General features: G+C 39.2%; 1 protein-coding gene across 1 annotated transcript in view; it reads right to left on the bottom strand.

The window, feature by feature from the left end:
• The window catches only part of POMP (proteasome maturation protein), an 18,178-nt gene extending 8,635 nt beyond the window's left edge, over positions 1 to 9,543 (bottom strand). The window contains exons 1-5 of the mRNA XM_017848496.1: positions 9,434 to 9,543; positions 6,100 to 6,197; positions 5,560 to 5,561; positions 5,204 to 5,262; positions 1,185 to 1,286 (exon numbers count right to left, since the gene is read on the bottom strand). Coding sequence (XP_017703985.1) covers positions 1,185 to 1,286; positions 5,204 to 5,262; positions 5,560 to 5,561; positions 6,100 to 6,197; positions 9,434 to 9,436 — 264 coding nt within the window. The 5' untranslated portion in view covers positions 9,437 to 9,543. The remainder of the gene's footprint in view (positions 1 to 1,184; positions 1,287 to 5,203; positions 5,263 to 5,559; positions 5,562 to 6,099; positions 6,198 to 9,433) is intronic.
• Positions 9,544 to 17,519: the final 7,976 nt, after the last annotated feature.

The following is a 17,519-nucleotide window of genomic DNA, read 5'->3' on the forward strand; positions in this document are numbered from 1 at the left end:
GCCACCTCGCCCGGCTAGTTTTTTGTATTTTTTAGTGGAGAAGGGGTTTCACCGTGTTAGCCAGGATGGTCTCGATCTCCTGACCTCGTGATCCGCCTCTCTCGGCCTCCCAAAGTGCTAGGATTATAGGCTTGAGCCACCGCGCCCAGCGAGGCCAGGAGTTTAAGACCAGCCTATGCAACGTAGCAAGAGCCCGCTTCTACAAATAATGATAATAATGTTAAAAACTAGCCAGGCAAGGTGGCACGTGACTGTAGTCCCTGCTACTCAGGAGACTGAGGCAAGAGGATTGCTTGAGCCCAGGAGTTCGAGGCTGCAGTGAGCTATGATCATACCACTGCACTCCAGCCTGGATAACAGAATGAGACCGTCTCAAAAAACTAAATACAAAGTAAAAAAGTAAAAGCTAGGGGAAAGAGGAAGCCATTATTAGTGTGAAATACTACAGGGAGATCAAGTAAAGTGAAGGTAAAAATGTCCACATTGTTCAGGAGCAGCTTCACTGGTGTCATGGGAGACAGAAATAGTGGGTTAAATAAATAGAAGGGAAAGAAGTACAGAAAGCAAATGTAGACAACTTTTCAAGAAGCAAAAACACACTCAATGAGAGACAAGTTACTATAAAGGAATTTGAAATTGATACAATTTTTTTTGGTTTTAAAAGACAACAGAGGTTAAAATGCTACTGCTGAGACAGGGCAAGCAGAGAGAGGTTGAAGATACCAGCTTTAGAAAGGATCACTGATAAAGGAATTTTCCTGAAGTAATGTAACAGGATATTATCCAAAGCACAGGTAGGAGGGCAGTTCTTAAAAAATTGGAAGGATATTTTCCAAGTACTGATTCCTTAGCAACAGGTATATCCAACTATATACAAATTGTATACTTGACACCTCCACTTGGATATTCTTAGAGGGATCTCAAATTCAATGTAATCCCTTAAAAAAAAAAAAAAACAGAAAAACATGAAAGCAGATGCGGTTAGTTTTCAGACACTGAGCCTGTAATTTGAAGTTTTCCATTTAATGACTTTTTTCCCTCTATGAAGCAGAAATCATATCCTAAAAAGGGAGAGGGAAGTAGAATAGGTTGTAAGGTAGATAAGGTATAAATAGCTGTTATGAAAACAGAAGAGTCCTCATGAATGATATCGACACATATGTAACAGAGATCCATCAACTCACCTGCTGCACTGCCTTGAATTCCATCTGTAATTTTAGTGGAGCGAATAGACCCTGAATGTTTCTCAGTGTGGAAAAATTCATTTTATCTTGGTTGAGCTGGAACTACAAAAGACAATGTAATTTTAAACATTACACTCAATACTCTGCTTTCAAAACAATTAGCAAGTGGCATATATATAACACAATAGTTAGATGAAGAATTTTAATATCCATATCTGTAATAAAAACTAAGTATTTTTAGTAATTTTTTCTGATAAAGTTTAGACCACATATGTCTATATTTTATTTAGCATGCAGGTGTACTTTTACAAGTGTAAAATTACTACCAAAATTCCAAATTTATAAACGTAATAAATTAAGGAATGTGTCTCCTATTTCAAGAGTAGATTTACAATACATAATCATATTTTAGTGCTTTTGATTAAAAGTACTGCAAAACTAGCAAAGGCGTAATTTGAGATCCAGAAAATGTCACATGCACTGACAAAAATAGTTAACTTCTAAGTGTGAAGGTATATATTTAAAAGAATTCAGCAAAAGAAATAATCCAACCACTAAATCATCCTGTTAATTAAACTATAAACTCCACTTATTTTGGCATTTGCCTCGGGGAAAACAAACATCTCTTAAAAGTTTATTCAATTTGTATTGGGTAAAACTCAGTAATTTTTTTTCCTGGAATCATACTTTTATTAAGTACTGATATTACATTTAGGGAATTTTGACCATAACTTAATGTATTTCAGGCAAAATGAATCAACTTGACTCATGGATTCTAAAACAGTTTCCAAAAATGGCTCCTAAGGATAGTGAATGTGACATGCAAACAGACTGTTACAAAGATTTGTCTGAGCTAAGGTGATTATAATGAGGTAAAGTCACTTCTTGTCATTATTTTTTATTATATGCTACTCTCTTGATAACACTGTCTTCTAATAGTAATAAAAAAGGTAATTTTAATCAAAAATCTATTGAGAGATTAGCACCTACTTGGGATATGACTATGAAGTTTGAAAGTAAGGTGACTATCAAAATGCTTTTAATTACTTTAGCTTGACATAGCAAATTCTGACAGATGGTCCTTAGGGAAAACCTACAGTATTTTATTATGGGTATATGATCTGAAGTTCTAAGTGAAGGGTTTGCTTTAAATATTGGTCTATCCTCGTAATACAATTTTATTTTAAGAGACGGGTCTTGCTATGTGGCTGGAGCACAGTGGCTATTCACAGGCACCATCATAGAGCACTACAGCCTGGAATTACCAGGCCCAAGCAATCCTCTGCCTCAGCCTCCCACGAAGCTGGGACTACAGGCACATCCCACCACACCCAGCAGTAAATGTAATTTTCTGTATAAAAATTCAAAATTCAATGTATGTAAATTTTGATGAATATAGCCATCTTGTAATGTGATATTAATACTGTAATTATCAATCAACATGTAAGTTAGCAACCGTGTGCAAAATTAGGCTCTGTGGCAACACACAACGCAACAAAACTGAACAGTCTGCCTTGGAGAAGACTATAATCCAGTTTGGAAGACATTATGTATAGATCAGGGCTTCTCAACCCTCCACACTACTGATTTCTTGGGCCAGATAATACTTCACTGTGGCGGGCTGTCCTGGGCACTGTAGGATGTTTGGCAGCATCCCTGACCTCTACCCAATAGATGCCAGTATTACATCTCCCCACCCCCACCGCACCACTTGTGACAACCTAAAATGTCCTCAGACTTTGCCAGCTGTTCCCTCGTAGAGGGCAGGAGGACGATCCTCCCCTAGTTGAGAACCACTGGTACAAATGATGATGGTCATCTTCCCTTACTATCACCACTCAAGCTCCCAATCATGCAGAGCTACTAGAGGCCAGCAATATGCCAAGGATGGGCTATTACTAACTCCAGATGAGAAGACTAAGGCTTAAAGAAAAGCAATATGCCCCAAGTTTACTTAGCAAAGTGGAATGCCCAAATAGTTCAACTACACAATCCATGCTAAAGGATTTATAATAGTAAGTGTCACATAAAGAGTGAGACTGCCATTAGCTAGCTAAATGATTAAAGAAGAGACAGTAGATATAAGTCAAGTCTCAAAAAGATCTCTGAAGTTTCTAGATTCTTCACAGTTCCGGCCAGTCTCACTCAGATTTGTCAGTTTCTCTTAACATGTATTGCTTAGAACTAAACCAATATTCCAAATCTAATAGCCAGACTAATACACAGGAAAATAAAATAATCTCCCTTGATTTGAGCCCCATCTTATTAAGAAAGCCCAAGACTGCATTAACCTTTCTTTTTAGTAACTAATGTAATCTACTGGCTTATACTGAGTATACAGCCAATTAAAATAGTCAAGTTTTACACAGCAAGTCACTTTACCCTGCCCAAAGGTGTAGAATTCATTTTTCGAATCCAAATGCAGAACTTCACACTCACCTCTATAAATGTTTTTCTTAAATTTTGGTCTAGACTTTGGTCTATTTTATCATCATGATATAGTTCAATTATTCACCAGAATGAACTATCCTTCTCAACCTTTTTTCCAAAAACTTGATATACATTCTTTCTTTGGTTGCCCACAAGTCCTTGAAAAATACTTATCCCTCCTATGTGCCCATCTGAGTACCTAAGATGTAGACAGAGGCCAAAAAGTCCCATCGAACTATTCCCTCCAAATTGATTACTTCTTAATCACTGTTCTCTGGGTAGTTATCAACCTCATACAGTTTACCCTACATTACTTTCACTTGGTTCATAATCCACCATATAATCCTCAACGTTATCCCTTGTCAGGTAATTTGATCCCTTGACTGACCCATTTGGCAATTTAGTAAAAGAGTGAACTAAAATTAATTTGCTGAGTTCATTCAGATGCTGACGATCACTGCTTAAACTTTATTAAATGCTCACAGCTCACTCAACAGTCCACGTAAGAAACGGTTTCAGGGATCAGTGTTATCACAGACAATCTTATTTTTCAGTAAGATCCTTTATACAAAAGTGGAATATGTATTCATCTACAAGCAATTATCATTTCTCCCATTAGTTCTCAAAGATGATCAACTGTGCTTTTTAATCATACTTACATACTTTTAAGTATACTCTGGGTTGTCAACTTCTGTACCTGAAACCTGAATTCACTTAAATTGACTAGGAACTTTTTCATTTTTCTCATCTAATTTGAACTTCAATTTCATAATTACATTGTGTTCTACTCTTTCTTATAGGAAGATCTATCCTCTTATTAGAAAGTAAAAGAAACAAACAAACAAAGAATACAGACCAGTTTTCTGTTACCTAATGACTGCACCATCTTCCCCAAGTAGTCAGAAACTTTTTTCTTCTTCCTCTAAATGTTTATTTAAGAATCCATTAAGTTGTGTTTTGGACATGTATACATGCTATCCTCTCTTTAGGAGTAAACTTTCTGATCTAAAACTCTTCAAAAGTCCTCCTCTTCTATAACGCCTTCCAAAAAAGCCCTAAGCACAGGTGGCTGTCCCATCCTTGGTCTTCTCTAGCATTTTACGAAGTCTTCTCCTACCCACTGCTTGTCTTCCTCATTAAATTTTAAGTTATTTAAGGATGAGGATTACGTCATATTCATCGAAGTACCTACTGTGCCTAGTGGCTGTGTCCTACAGTAACTCGGAGATGCAGGACTTGAGAAAGAGGTCAAAACTAGAGATACAAACTTGGAAGTCAACAGCAAAAATGGCAGGAAAAAATATAAAAGAAACAGCATTATTAAAAGAGAAAACTCCTGTGAGAGGAATGGAGAAGTGGATCACCCTTTGGAGATATACATTAAAAAGGCAGGGAAGGATGCATAGAAAGGGAGCTTTAGAAGAGCAGTATAATTTTTAAGTCTATCCTACAAGGGGTTTGAAAATAAGACCTCATATTCTTCATGGGCAAATCCTCAGTACCAAAACTGTTTTAATAAAATGAAACCAATATTACTAAAAGTATTTATCTATTGGAAGAGAAAAGTAAGGACACAATAATATACTTACATTTTTTTCTGATAATTCAAGAGGATGACTAGGCAAAAGTTCATTTTCACACAAGAAAACTGAAAGGAAATTAAAAAAAAAAATTTAAAGGAGATTAAATATCACTCAATACCCACAGCTCAAAATCCTATCTATAAAGGGATGGCATGAGAGAGTTTTTTGGGGTAACAAAACTGTTTTGTATCTTGACTGTGGTGACAGTCATATGAATTGATAAATGTGCTAAAAATTCATAGATCCATACACCAAAAGGAGAAAAAAAAAGTACTATATGATAATTTAAGAATGTATCCATTATAGACATTGGTGGTCAAGACTTCAATCACTAGGGAAAACCTGCCAAAATCTGGTGCTACATCTAGAAATTTAATGAATGTATGTTTATTCCTCAAAGTAAGATAATAGACTATTATTAGGCCTATTTTATCTATAAGGACACCGAGACATTAATTATGTGATTTGTCCAAAGGCACACGTCTAGTAAATAGCAGAGTCAGGATCCAAACCCAGGCCGACTGAATCCAGAGTTTAATCTCTCTCTGCTATGTTCTAGCACCTCCCAAAGGAAAGCGAATTACTCTAACAGTTAAGACAAGAAGGCAAATGGCTAAGTTATCAGTAGTAAAAAAATAAATTTAAAAAATCCTACGAAATCATGCTAATGGGCACCACTGTCTAGGAGGATGCCCTACGTTGAGAACCTACTACTTTGATGAGTTACTTCTTCCACTACAGGAAATATCTAAGCCTCTTCCCCTCTGTACCCCATGTAAGGTATATTACTTGCCATCTGCCAACTAGATACACATGTATAGCCTATCAAAATACTTAAAGAATATTGTGAAAAATAATTCACAGAAACATAACAAAATCAAAGTCATAATTCCCCCATATACCCTTTCCGAAGAAGATCATGACTTTCAAAAGGTCCACTTGCTGAAAGTTCAGTAACTGGAATACTGTCCTTTAGCTCAGATCCAAGTCCCCTGGCATTCTACAACACAAATAAAAAACATTATTAAATAGAAAAAAAATTTAAACACACACCTAAGCAGCTATGTCAAAAATACTGTTTAAGCAGGAGACAGAAAAATAAGAGTCCCTCAAAGAGTCCTCAGACTAGACAATTACAGCAAGCCTTAAACATTATGATACGACAGAGACACACATGGTACAATGAAATAACAAATGTAAGAGTGGGAAGGATTCCCGAGGTGATCTCTGACTGCTGTCAGTTTGAAAGGCATTCCAGGAAAAAATAACATGAATAAAGCCATGAAAATATAAATGAACAAGCTTCAGGCAGTTTGAGATGACTGGCCAAATGTATGTTTCCAGTGAGGCAGAAGTAAAGGCTGATGAAATACAAAAGTGAAATGTCTTACATGCAAAGAAATGTGGGTTTTATTCCAAAACCGACAGCCTCTGAAAGGTTATGGCACGACTGAATTTGTTTCCACTGGAAAAACCTCTCCCTTAGGTTAGAGTGTTTAACACAGAATAAAAAGCTGAGGACAGCACCCTCAGGAATACTATTCCTTGAGGACAAGAAAGAACAACAAAGAAATGGGATTAACAGACAGGATGGCTAAACAAAAGTAGTCAGAGAAGCTGGGGAAAAAGGGAATTTCAGAAAATGTTTGGTTTCTATATGAAGATGGTACTACCTATAAAAACTATGTGTATCTAACCAGGATAGTATAAAACAAAACAAAAAAGACAGTGCATTTGGTATGGTGCATTATTACCCTACCCTACTGTGAAATGCACAATCACCAGATATTTCTTAGCCCTCTATTATGTGTCTGGTACTCCACTAGATACTGAAGATACACGCCTACCTCCCAGGGCTTCATCTTATGAAGATACATTGAACAAGCAAAGAAAACATAGTGTTACAACAGGCAAAGCACGAGATGCTAACTTTATTTATTTATTTATTTACTTTTTCAGATAGGGTCTTGCTCTGTCATCCAGGATGGAATACAGTCGATCAATCATGGCTAACTGCAGCCTAGACTTCCCCGGCTCAAGCAATCCTCCTGCCTCAGCCTCTCAAGTAGCTGGGACTACAAGCGTGCAACACCACGCCTGGCTAATTTTTTAATTTTTTTGTGGAGATAAGGTCTCAACTATGCTGGCCAGGCTAGTCTTGAACTCCTGTGCTTAAGTGATCTTCCTGCCTCAGCATCCCACAAAGTGCTGGAATTACAGGTGTCAGCCGCCATGCATGGCCCAAGATGCTAACTTTAAATCACTTGTTGCTCAAGTCCAATATCCCTGCGATTCTGCAGAAAAATGTAAAACAGCTACAGGTAGTTTAGTATCAAATTTTATATCATTCTAGGAGAAAATATTGTGAGAAGTCACCTTTGAACTATTTCTTAATTCGTTTGTATATTTGATTTGGTCAGGTATTTTATCCTTTTCAGAGTTTCTTCATTACACCACTCTTGCCTAGCCTATCACGCAAGGATAACTTCAACAGCATTCTACTGGGTCTTGCTGCCTTTAGACTCACCCATTTTCCAGTTCTGCATACAAGGTTTTCCTCAAGCATGAAACCTCCTCCAACAAAACTGCTATAAAATCTTTGTTGGTTCATTAATGTGTGAAGCACAAAGTTCAGACTCCTTAGCCTGGACCTAAAGAACCTGCATAATTTGTTCTAACTCCCCTACATACAAGAAGCCATGGTGGACGAGGAAAAGAATCTGGACTCTAGTGTGGACTGTCACTAACCTACTTTGTGACTGCCAGCAAAGCACCAACCTCTCCGGCCTTGTTTACTCATCTGCACCAAGGAGCTGAACTCCCACCAGGACTACATATGCTCCTTGATTTATGATGGGGTTAATTCCCAATAAACCCATCTTAAGTTGAAAATATCAAAAGTCAAAAACACATTTAACACACCCAACCTACTAAATATCAGGCTTTAGCCTAGCCTACCTTAAACGTGCTCAGAACACTTACACTAGCCTACAGTTGGCCAAAATCATCTAACACAAATCCTACTTTATTAAAAAGTATTGGGTTATTTCACGTAATTTATTGAATATTGTACTGAAAGTGAAAAACAGAATGGCTGCATGGGTACTCAAATATGACCTGTACTGACTGTGTATGGATTTCACACCATCATAAAGTCAGAAGATTGCTGAACCACCACAGGTTGGGGACCTTCGGCAGAGCTGTGTGATTGTTGCTTTTCAAATGTATCTTCTATTACTTCCCTATATGAACATTCTCCTCCTTCTGGACTGCTTTATTGTAAAGTGACAAAAGGTTTCAATGCACAAAGAAAAGGTGAATTCTGACTTCTAGATTATCGTCATTTTTTCCAATTTCCTTCTGTAAAATATCAGGATTAGTACTCACTGTTTCTAATAAAGGAAGGAGCCGAGAAAGGCAAATCTACGAAAACCTAACTATTAGTTATATTTGAGAGTGCCTATAAAACTTTTTAAACAATGATTAGCAGTATTTACCAACAGAAACTTTCTAGATTTGGATGGATGGCCTACCAGCAGTACCGATATCAGAGTCTGTGGCAATGGTGACTCAGTATTCTTCTCAAATATTACAACTTCTAAGTTAAAAAGAAAGAGAAAGTGGTGGGAAGGAGAGGGAGGGAGGAGATGTACTAACAATACTGACAAACGGAGAATAGCAACTGTCTGGTTTTTTCCCCTCTAACACCTAGCACACTACAAGCTCTCAAAAAAGTTTGTAGAGCAAAGCTGCGTTACACAAATGCGACCTATAGTTGTGGGTCGGTTACCAGGCAGTTACAGGGCGAGGACTGGGGGAGATGAGGAGTCTGAGGACTCTTGGCTCTCAGAGGTTACCCCTCAAGGAAAGGGTCGGCGGCGCCACCCCACAGAACGTTGCACTTTCGCGGCTGCCTTTTCCACTTCTGCGCCAAGTAAGGGGACGAGGTCTGGGCCTGCTGGGGTCTAAGGGCTGGAAGGGCGCAAACTGAGCTAAGAGGAGCAGGATGAAGCCGAACCGCTGCTAGTGGGACCAGTGCCGCAGCCAGGTCCCGGCGACAGTCACGACCCACCCAAACCCCGTGACTCGACAGATTATGGCGCCCCAGGGCCGGCCTCAGCTCCACGCTGCCGCCGCCGCCGCCACCCGGGGACGAGTTGGGAGGCTACTGCCTGTTTCTGCCGAGCCACGGTCCCGAGCCCGCGTGGAACTCCGGCCGCCCGGGTACCCACTCACCATCTTCAGCAGCTCTGCGAACACCCTCTCTGCCCAGTTACCGTCAGTCGACCCCGCTGCTCACTTCCGTTTCCGAGGGCTGCCCCCCCACATCCGCCGGAAGTGCGTCCGTCCGGACGAGGAAGGAAGGAGGGCGCGGGACGCCTGAGGGAGCTGCGCGGGGCCAAGGCTCCCACGCTTGCAATCCCCAGGGACCGAGGGCCAAGGGCGCAGTAAGGGTGTGGGCTGGGAGGAGGGAGGGGTCGGGACGAGACGTGCCTGAGGGGAGGGAAGACAGGGACTCTGGTTTATTAATAAACATCTACCGTCTGTACGGCATTTTAAGATGTGCAGTGTGCTTTTGTAGGTACATCGCCTTATTTAACACAAAACCTCTCTGAGGTAGCTATTACATTTCACAAAAGGGTAAACGAGGCATAGGTGATTTGAGTGATTTGCTTGAGATCGTTCGGCTAATGAAGCAAAATTGGGACACAAGGCTTTTGTCATTTTTAAAATACATATTATTCTGGTATGTTCCGAACCCTGTGCTGAGGCTAGGAATACAAAAAAGGACCAGGCTGGTGTGGCCTCTGGGCTAGAGGAGCATGGGTACTCCGGGGGCGGGAGGGGAGGGAGGGGATGATAGAGACTACAAATTAAGTAAATGTGATCATGACCGACTTGTGTTGGGCTCTTTGAACTGCATATCAACACAATTCTAAGTGCCTACATCCTTTATCCCCTTTAATCTTTTCAATAACCTTACGAGTACAATTGACAGGTGAAGAAACTGAGACATGAAGGGGTTAAATAAATATGCCTAAGGACATATTTATGAGTCTAGAATCCATGGTCATAACCCTATACTGTATTGTTCATACTGTATTGTTCAAATATAATGTAATAAAACAGACTTATAGTCTGCTACCACAGGATGGAGACACCTTAAGGAATCTTTGGACTGATAGTCAAAGGATAAGAGCGAACTAGTTTGGGGTAGTAGGGTATTTAAAACGACATTACGTGCAGATCTGCTTGTGCAAAAACGGTACTGGAAAAAAGGCCTAAGTCTGGCTAAAGTTCAGAAAGTAAAGTGGAGAGTACTGTGAGATGAGGTTGTAAGTAGATGGAGGCAAGTGGTTTTTGTTGTTGTTTTTGTTTGTTTGTTTTAAATAATGGTAGGGTTTAGCTATGTTGCCCAGGCCTGCATTGAACCCCTGGGCTCAAGCGATTATCCTGCTGCAGCCTCCTGAGTAGTTGGAACTACAGGCATGCATCATGGGACCTAGCTACAAGTTTTTTATGCAGCCTTTGTAGGCAAGATTAAGGGTGAGGCTTTGTCTTTAAAAAGCCATGGAAGGATTTGAGAGAGGGAAATTATAAGGCCATGTATGTTATGTATATCCACGGCCATGATCATACAACTTTGGAGTTCCAGATGTTAAGTGTTCTGCCCTGCTGTCCTTTAGGTGTCTTCTGGTCCTTCAAAATAACCATGTTATTAATCCTGAGATTTGAGTTGGAGTGTTTCGTTTGCATCTTTTTTCTTTCAGTTCCACCTAATGAGAAATTCACAGTAAAACTGTGAATCGTTTTTTAAAAATCATTTTAATATTTGCTGATTGCTTACAGTTCAATGAATATGTATTGAACATTTGCTTGATATACTAGATTCTGGAGCTATAAAGAAGAAAAGGGCATTTCCCTGTACCTGAGATGCTTATATTTTCCTGGGGAAATAGACATGTAAACAGATACTTAAAATGCAGCATGGGCCGGGTGCAGTGGCTCATGCCTGTAATCCTAGCACTTTGGGAGCCCGAGGCAGGCAGATCACTTGAGGTTAGGAGTTCAACACCAGCCTGGCCAACATGGCAAAAGCCCATCTCTACTAAAGATACAAAAAAAAAAATTAGCCAGACATCGTGGTGCATGCCGGTAGTCCCAGCTATTTAGGAGACTGAGGCAGGTGAGTCGCTCGAACCCGAGAGGTAGAGGTTGCAGTGAGCAGAGATCGCGCCACTGCACTCCAGCCTGGGTGACATAGCAAGACTCCATCTCAAATAATAATAAAATAAAATAATAAAATGCAGTGTGATAAATGCTTGATAGAGAAAGGGGCTAAACCAGAAAGTTGTTGGGAACAGGAGAAAACGGCATTCACGGAAGAGGAATGTGGAAAGGCAAGGGATGTGTGAAAAGTCATGCTGCTATCTGAGTAATGGAGAACATTTCCCTGTGGCTGGAGCTGTGGGCGAGCAGGTGGAGCAAAATGAGATGAGGTTGGAGGGACAGGTTGGGGCCAAAATGAAGGGCCTTGTGTGGCATGCTGACATTTAGGACTTTTTGTTACAGACAACAGGAGATAATGGAGGTCTTTTCACAAACATTTGGCATTAAAAAAAAAAAATTCTGGTGGCAGCATGAAGGACAGACTAAGATTAGGAGAAAGTAGGAACCAGGATACCATTTAAGCCACTAATGATACGCTAAGGTAGTGTCACATATTGGAAAAGGTTTTGAAAAGGAGGAAAAAGTAGGAGTGAACCTAAGAAATACTAGACTTCAAAAGACAGCTGGAAGAAGGGGAGCCTGCTTTAAAGGCTATGCCATCTTAGAATCAGAAGGGCAAGAAAGTATTGAGAGGTTGGAAAGTAGTTAAAAAGAAGCTAAAAAGGGATCATAAAGCCCTGAGAATAGGCTTTTGGTGATCACTGTGAAGAGTTGTTTTAGTGGCTCAGCAAGGAGAAAATTCCCCTTGAGTCTTAACACCCAAGTTTATATCCTGTTTTAAATGGTCTGTTACAGTATTAACTAATATGGGGTACTTTTGAGTATGCTAAATGCTTAAGAAGTAAATTAGATTTGATTCTGGAATGATTTAATTAGATTTACTTAAACTTTATGTTAAATAGCTTAGAGGATAGAGTATTAATAATGATAGCTAACATTTGTTACCTGTCAGGCCAGGGTTTAGTTCTTTGCATGTATTGTTTCAGTTAATCCTGTGAGGTAGATACTATCCTTATGCACATTTCACAGAAAACGCTGAGGCATCGTATGAGAACAAGCACCCTATTTTATTTTACTTTGTGTAGTCTTCTTTGACTTTACTCTTAAGTCAGTCTGGTGACAGATAGGCCAACTGAGGACAAGTTCAGCTTCGTTCACATCTGGCAAGAACCCTCCTCCCTCCTAGCTCTTTCCCCGTTTGTTACCTCACCTGTCTCCTGTTTGGGTGCTCTTCCTGTACTTCATCTTGTCAACTGAATTTGGGTCTTCTGACCTAAATTTTAGTGCTGTCGAATGATCTGAAATTACACTTACCCTTTGCCCTTTTCTGTTATTTGCCTAAGCTTGGCCCTGGCCACCCAAACCCTATTACCCAGCCTGCTTGGTTAGACCCCTCTTAAAAGCTGCTTTGTCTCCACAGCATAGTGCCTTGCATACTTAAGGCAGGTCCTCAGAAAGGTTTTAAAATCTAGTATGTAGTGGGTGTCTCTTTAGAACTTTGCAGAAGCTAAAAGAGGCATGAAAGAGGCATAGAGAAGAGAGGTCTGAAAATGTCTCAGAGCTGAGGAAGATACAATGTTGAGATAAGGAAATGACCAGTGATGTCAGATATGATTATGGGAAGATCAATGGAATTTGGCAAATGGGATGTTATTTGCATAATCTTCTGGTGAGCAGTTTAACTATAAACCAGATTGTTAGGAATGAAGAATTTATAAGAAGAAAATGGAGGCAGCTAAATTTTATAGATCATTCTTTTCATTAAGTTGTCCATTTCAAAAAATAGAAAGAGGATTTTGATTTGAATGAAAGTTGGGTTTTGTTTTTGTTTCATGTGCATGATTGGACAGACCAAAGTTTGTTAGGCAGATGTTAGAAAGAGTTGGTGAAGGGGCAAGAGTGAAAACAGCAGGGAAGAGCAGCAACAAGAAGGAATGATTGAGGTAATGACCTCTCAGACGCCCAGAACAGGTGTGAGGGAGAATCAAGGACAAAGATACAACTGTTAGAAACAGGAGACAGGCCAGGCGCAGAGACGCCTGCCTGGAATCCCAGCACTTTGGGAGGCTGAGGTAGGAGGATCACCTGAGGTCAGGAGTTCGAGACCAGCCTGGCCAACATGGTGAAACCCCGTGTCTACTAAAAATTTAAAATTAGCTGGGCATGGTGGCGCACGCCTGTAATCCCAGCTACTAGGGAGGCTGAGGCAGGAGAATCGCTTGAACCCAGGAGGCAGAGGTTGCACTGAGCCGAGATCGTGCCATTGCACTCCAGCCTGGGCGACAGAGCGAGACTCAATCTCAAAAAAAAAAAAAAAAAGAAATTATGCTTCCCTACAAGGCTGGGGGTGGAGGAGTAGTTCATGTGAGGGTAGTGGTATTACACAAATCTTAACCGATAAGAAAATTACTAGGTTTTCAAGGGCCTGAAAAGAATCTGTAAGTTATAAAAAATATATCCAAATCTTGGGAGGGAGAGATAGCATTAGGAGATATACCTAATGTAAATGACGAGTTAATGGGTGCAGCACACCAACATGGCACATGTATACATATGTAACAAACCTGCACGTTGTGCACATGTACCCTAGAACTTAAAGTATAATAAAATATATTTTTTTCCAAAAAAAAAAAAATATATATATATATCCAAATCTTTAAATTATCTAAATTCTTACAGTGTTGGGAAAGGTTCACTATGCATAATTTAGGGTAAGTCGTATTTACAAATCTTTGCAAGCCCCTTCCTACGTGTTAAGAGATGAAGAAATATCATTTGACCTTTTTCTTTAACCCTAAGAGATGAGTGTTTCATATTTCTTCTGAAATATTTTACTGGCTATGATTTCAGATGTAGCTGCTTTTAAAAGAGTGTCTTCTGATTATGAAAAGCCGGATTTTGAGAATAAGTACTAGAGTAGACTATTTGGAATCCAAGAGTTTTATTTTACTACTTTACATCTGCATTGCATCAGACATGGCACAAGTTAGCATTCCATTTTTCATGCTTTTGTAGCCCTGTTTTAGGTCTGTCTGTGCTCAAAATTGGTTTATATTTTCACCATAGTCTCTATTCATTTGCCTGCACAGCATACAGCTCATAGATTATATGCAATGAATTTTAAATTCTACACCTCTTTCCTTTACCATAGCCGTCTCCCATCATTTGCCAGCCCACATGTGGGAGCATGGAGTAATTTTAATATTAGCCAAATAAAAATGTAATTCAGAAAGCATATCTGCCAAAAGTATCATGTGCAGAGCCTCACAAAGCCTAATATAATATACATGTATACATGATGGTTTCAATTCCCTTATGTTTTTGGATACTAGTGTCAGTATTCCCCTCCACTGGCATGAATAATTAGTGGAAATATCTGTATTTTGAAAATTCAAAAATTTATTCCCTGAAGATACAGACTTGAGGAAAGAAATTTAGCCTATATTCAAAACACACCAGGTTACCTCAAAAGCAGTTTACCTTAATCTTACTCAGAATTAGAAAGTCGATGCAGAATCAGAGAGCTGAAAAGGATGGCCTACGACATTCTGATTGTGTGGTTGGTATATTTGACTGTTCTGTTTTTTCTTCAGAAGCAGTGCATGTTCACTATAGAAAATCAGACACCACCAAAAGGCAACAAGAAGAAAATAGAGAACACTTGAACGCATCACCCAGAGATAACCAATGTAAATGTATTGGTGGATATCCTCTTAGACATTCTTCTATGTGACAGACTATATCTATTTATCTTTAAGAAAAAAATAGATTGATTCCATTTTCTAAGTGAGCTGGGAAATTTTCTTTTGGCTTTTTTATGACCATGTTGCTATTTAATAAAACCCGTCATTGTGGAGACTTAGAAAACATCCTTCCTTCTTCAGGAATGAGAAATTACACGTAGGCAATTTATTCAACATTTTTCATTATGTCAGCATGATTAGATGCCAAGTGGCTATTTGGAATAATTTTTGAAGGTATGTTTTTTTGACACTTTGCCAGGGAAATCATAACTCTTAAAATTCTCCAATAACCCTAACCATACAATTGGAGTTATGGATGGATATTATGTTCCATGTTTTGTTGTTTTCTCACTGTTACAGTATCTGGGATTAATGCCAAAAGCTATTCAGCCTCACCCATTTATTAAATGAGGGTGTCCAACTAAGTTTATACAATAGAGTTTAGAAAAAAAAGAAGACCTTGTTTGTTTATCATTCTAGTTAGGTGTTTTTACATGAGCAAGAAAGAAAAGTATTGTTTCTAAAATTCCTTGATGAACTTGCCTGGTTGAGAAGTAGAGTATCATGGATAACAGAATTAATTACCTGACACCTGAGCCACAAGCAGAGATCCTTGCTTATTCCAAACCATCCTCCACACTGCTGCCAAAGTTGTTTGTTTTCTAAAATTCAAATCGCTTACTTTCCTTAAAGCCCTTTGTCTGCCCTACAGAATTAATTTATAACTCTTTAGAATGTGAAACAGGCTTTCTGTGATCTGTGAACCCCACTCTTAAATTCTTTACTCCAATCATATTAAAGTACTTGGAATTCTCTGTTAATGTTGATTTCATACCCCTATACATTTCTTCCTGCTCTCCCCTCTTTTTGGAATGCACTATCAACCCATGTCAGGTCAAGCGTCACTTCCTCTACAGAACCTTTCCTGACCTTCTCCGCTGCCCTACTTTCCCTACGTGGGGAAAATAGACCCTTTATGCCTCATTGCTTATGCATACATATGAGTAATTGTATCTCACCAGCAGTAACACACTGTTGTACCTCTTGTTTTCACATGTGCTTGTCCTTGTTAGACTGTAAACTCCATTCACCATCTTTCTGGAGCTGTCATCTTTCATTAGGAACATGTAATAGCCTTTCAGCTAGTACCCCACCCCCTCCACTCTTACCTGCTTTTGAAGTGATTCTCCCCATCTCCAGAGTAAGTGGGTTCGTCAAACTATGCTTCTCTGTGTGAAAGGTGTGGTGGTGGGAACTGGGTGAAATTAGCTCCAGGACACAATTAGCACTTGGTCTAATGTATTTACTGCAGTAAGTAACCAGTGCTGAGAGATTCCCAAGAAGGATGGGGAGTGGGGAAGGAGTAGGAGTAAGTGGAGAAAGTAGGGGCTGAGAAACTAGGTGAAGAATCAGAATCAGGTGTAGACAGCCATACAAGTCACAGATCTGAAAAGGTCGAGTTAGCCAGAGTTCAACCAGGGCTGCCAAAACTTGTGTAGTTAGGGTGTGCCAGGCAATGCCATTAGGAGCTACCGTGTGGTCAAGGGTTGGAGTGGTCATGAAATAAAAAAACACTGTCCAGGGACCAAACGTAGTTGCAAAATTCTGAGTTTGGAGCCGAGAGGAACATACACTATGGGAGATAACAACGAGCAGCCTAAGTCAGTCTTGTCAAAATCCATTGCACGAAAAACTGAACTTTCAAAATAGTGTAGTTATATTTGGTGCATTGCAATGCCAAATAATTTCTTCCTTGACCACTGTATTTATTAAAGGGCTGCTTTCAAACATCTTCCTCAAATGGTAAATGTGATTCCAAGTGGTCTAAATTCACATTTCTGTCAACAGAAATTTAACGTTTGTGGGTCTGATGGGTGAGAAGTGATAACTCAGGGTTACTTTCGTTTGGATCTTTCTGATTACTGTTCAGATCATGCATTTTCTCATGTTCTGTTTAGATTTGCTTTTCTGAAAACGCTTATTCACACATTCTTTATGCATTTTTCTGTGGAGTGTTTTTTTTCTTTTTCCTGTAAATTTTTGGTCACTCATTTCATACTGTAGATATTAACCTTTTTCTAATACATCCCAGATATTTCTTGAAGTCTATTATATAATAACATTATTCTTTTCCTAGGGTATCTTTTACATACACATGTTTAAAAAATTATATTTTCCTTTGCAACTCCCTGGTTTACTATTTCCGTTGAGAATGTTTTCCTAACCTGTAGTGGATAAATTCATTCTGTTAAATTTTATTCTAAAATATTACTTTTTTTACATTTTGTTTTAATCCATATGGGATTTAACTTTGGATATGGATTAAAAAGGGGTCTAGTTTTTTTCCT

The sequence above is a fragment of the Rhinopithecus bieti genome, unplaced genomic scaffold (assembly GCF_001698545.2).
Source record: "Rhinopithecus bieti isolate Rb0 unplaced genomic scaffold, ASM169854v2 scaffold_28547, whole genome shotgun sequence".
Classification (NCBI taxonomy): Eukaryota; Metazoa; Chordata; class Mammalia; order Primates; family Cercopithecidae; genus Rhinopithecus; species Rhinopithecus bieti.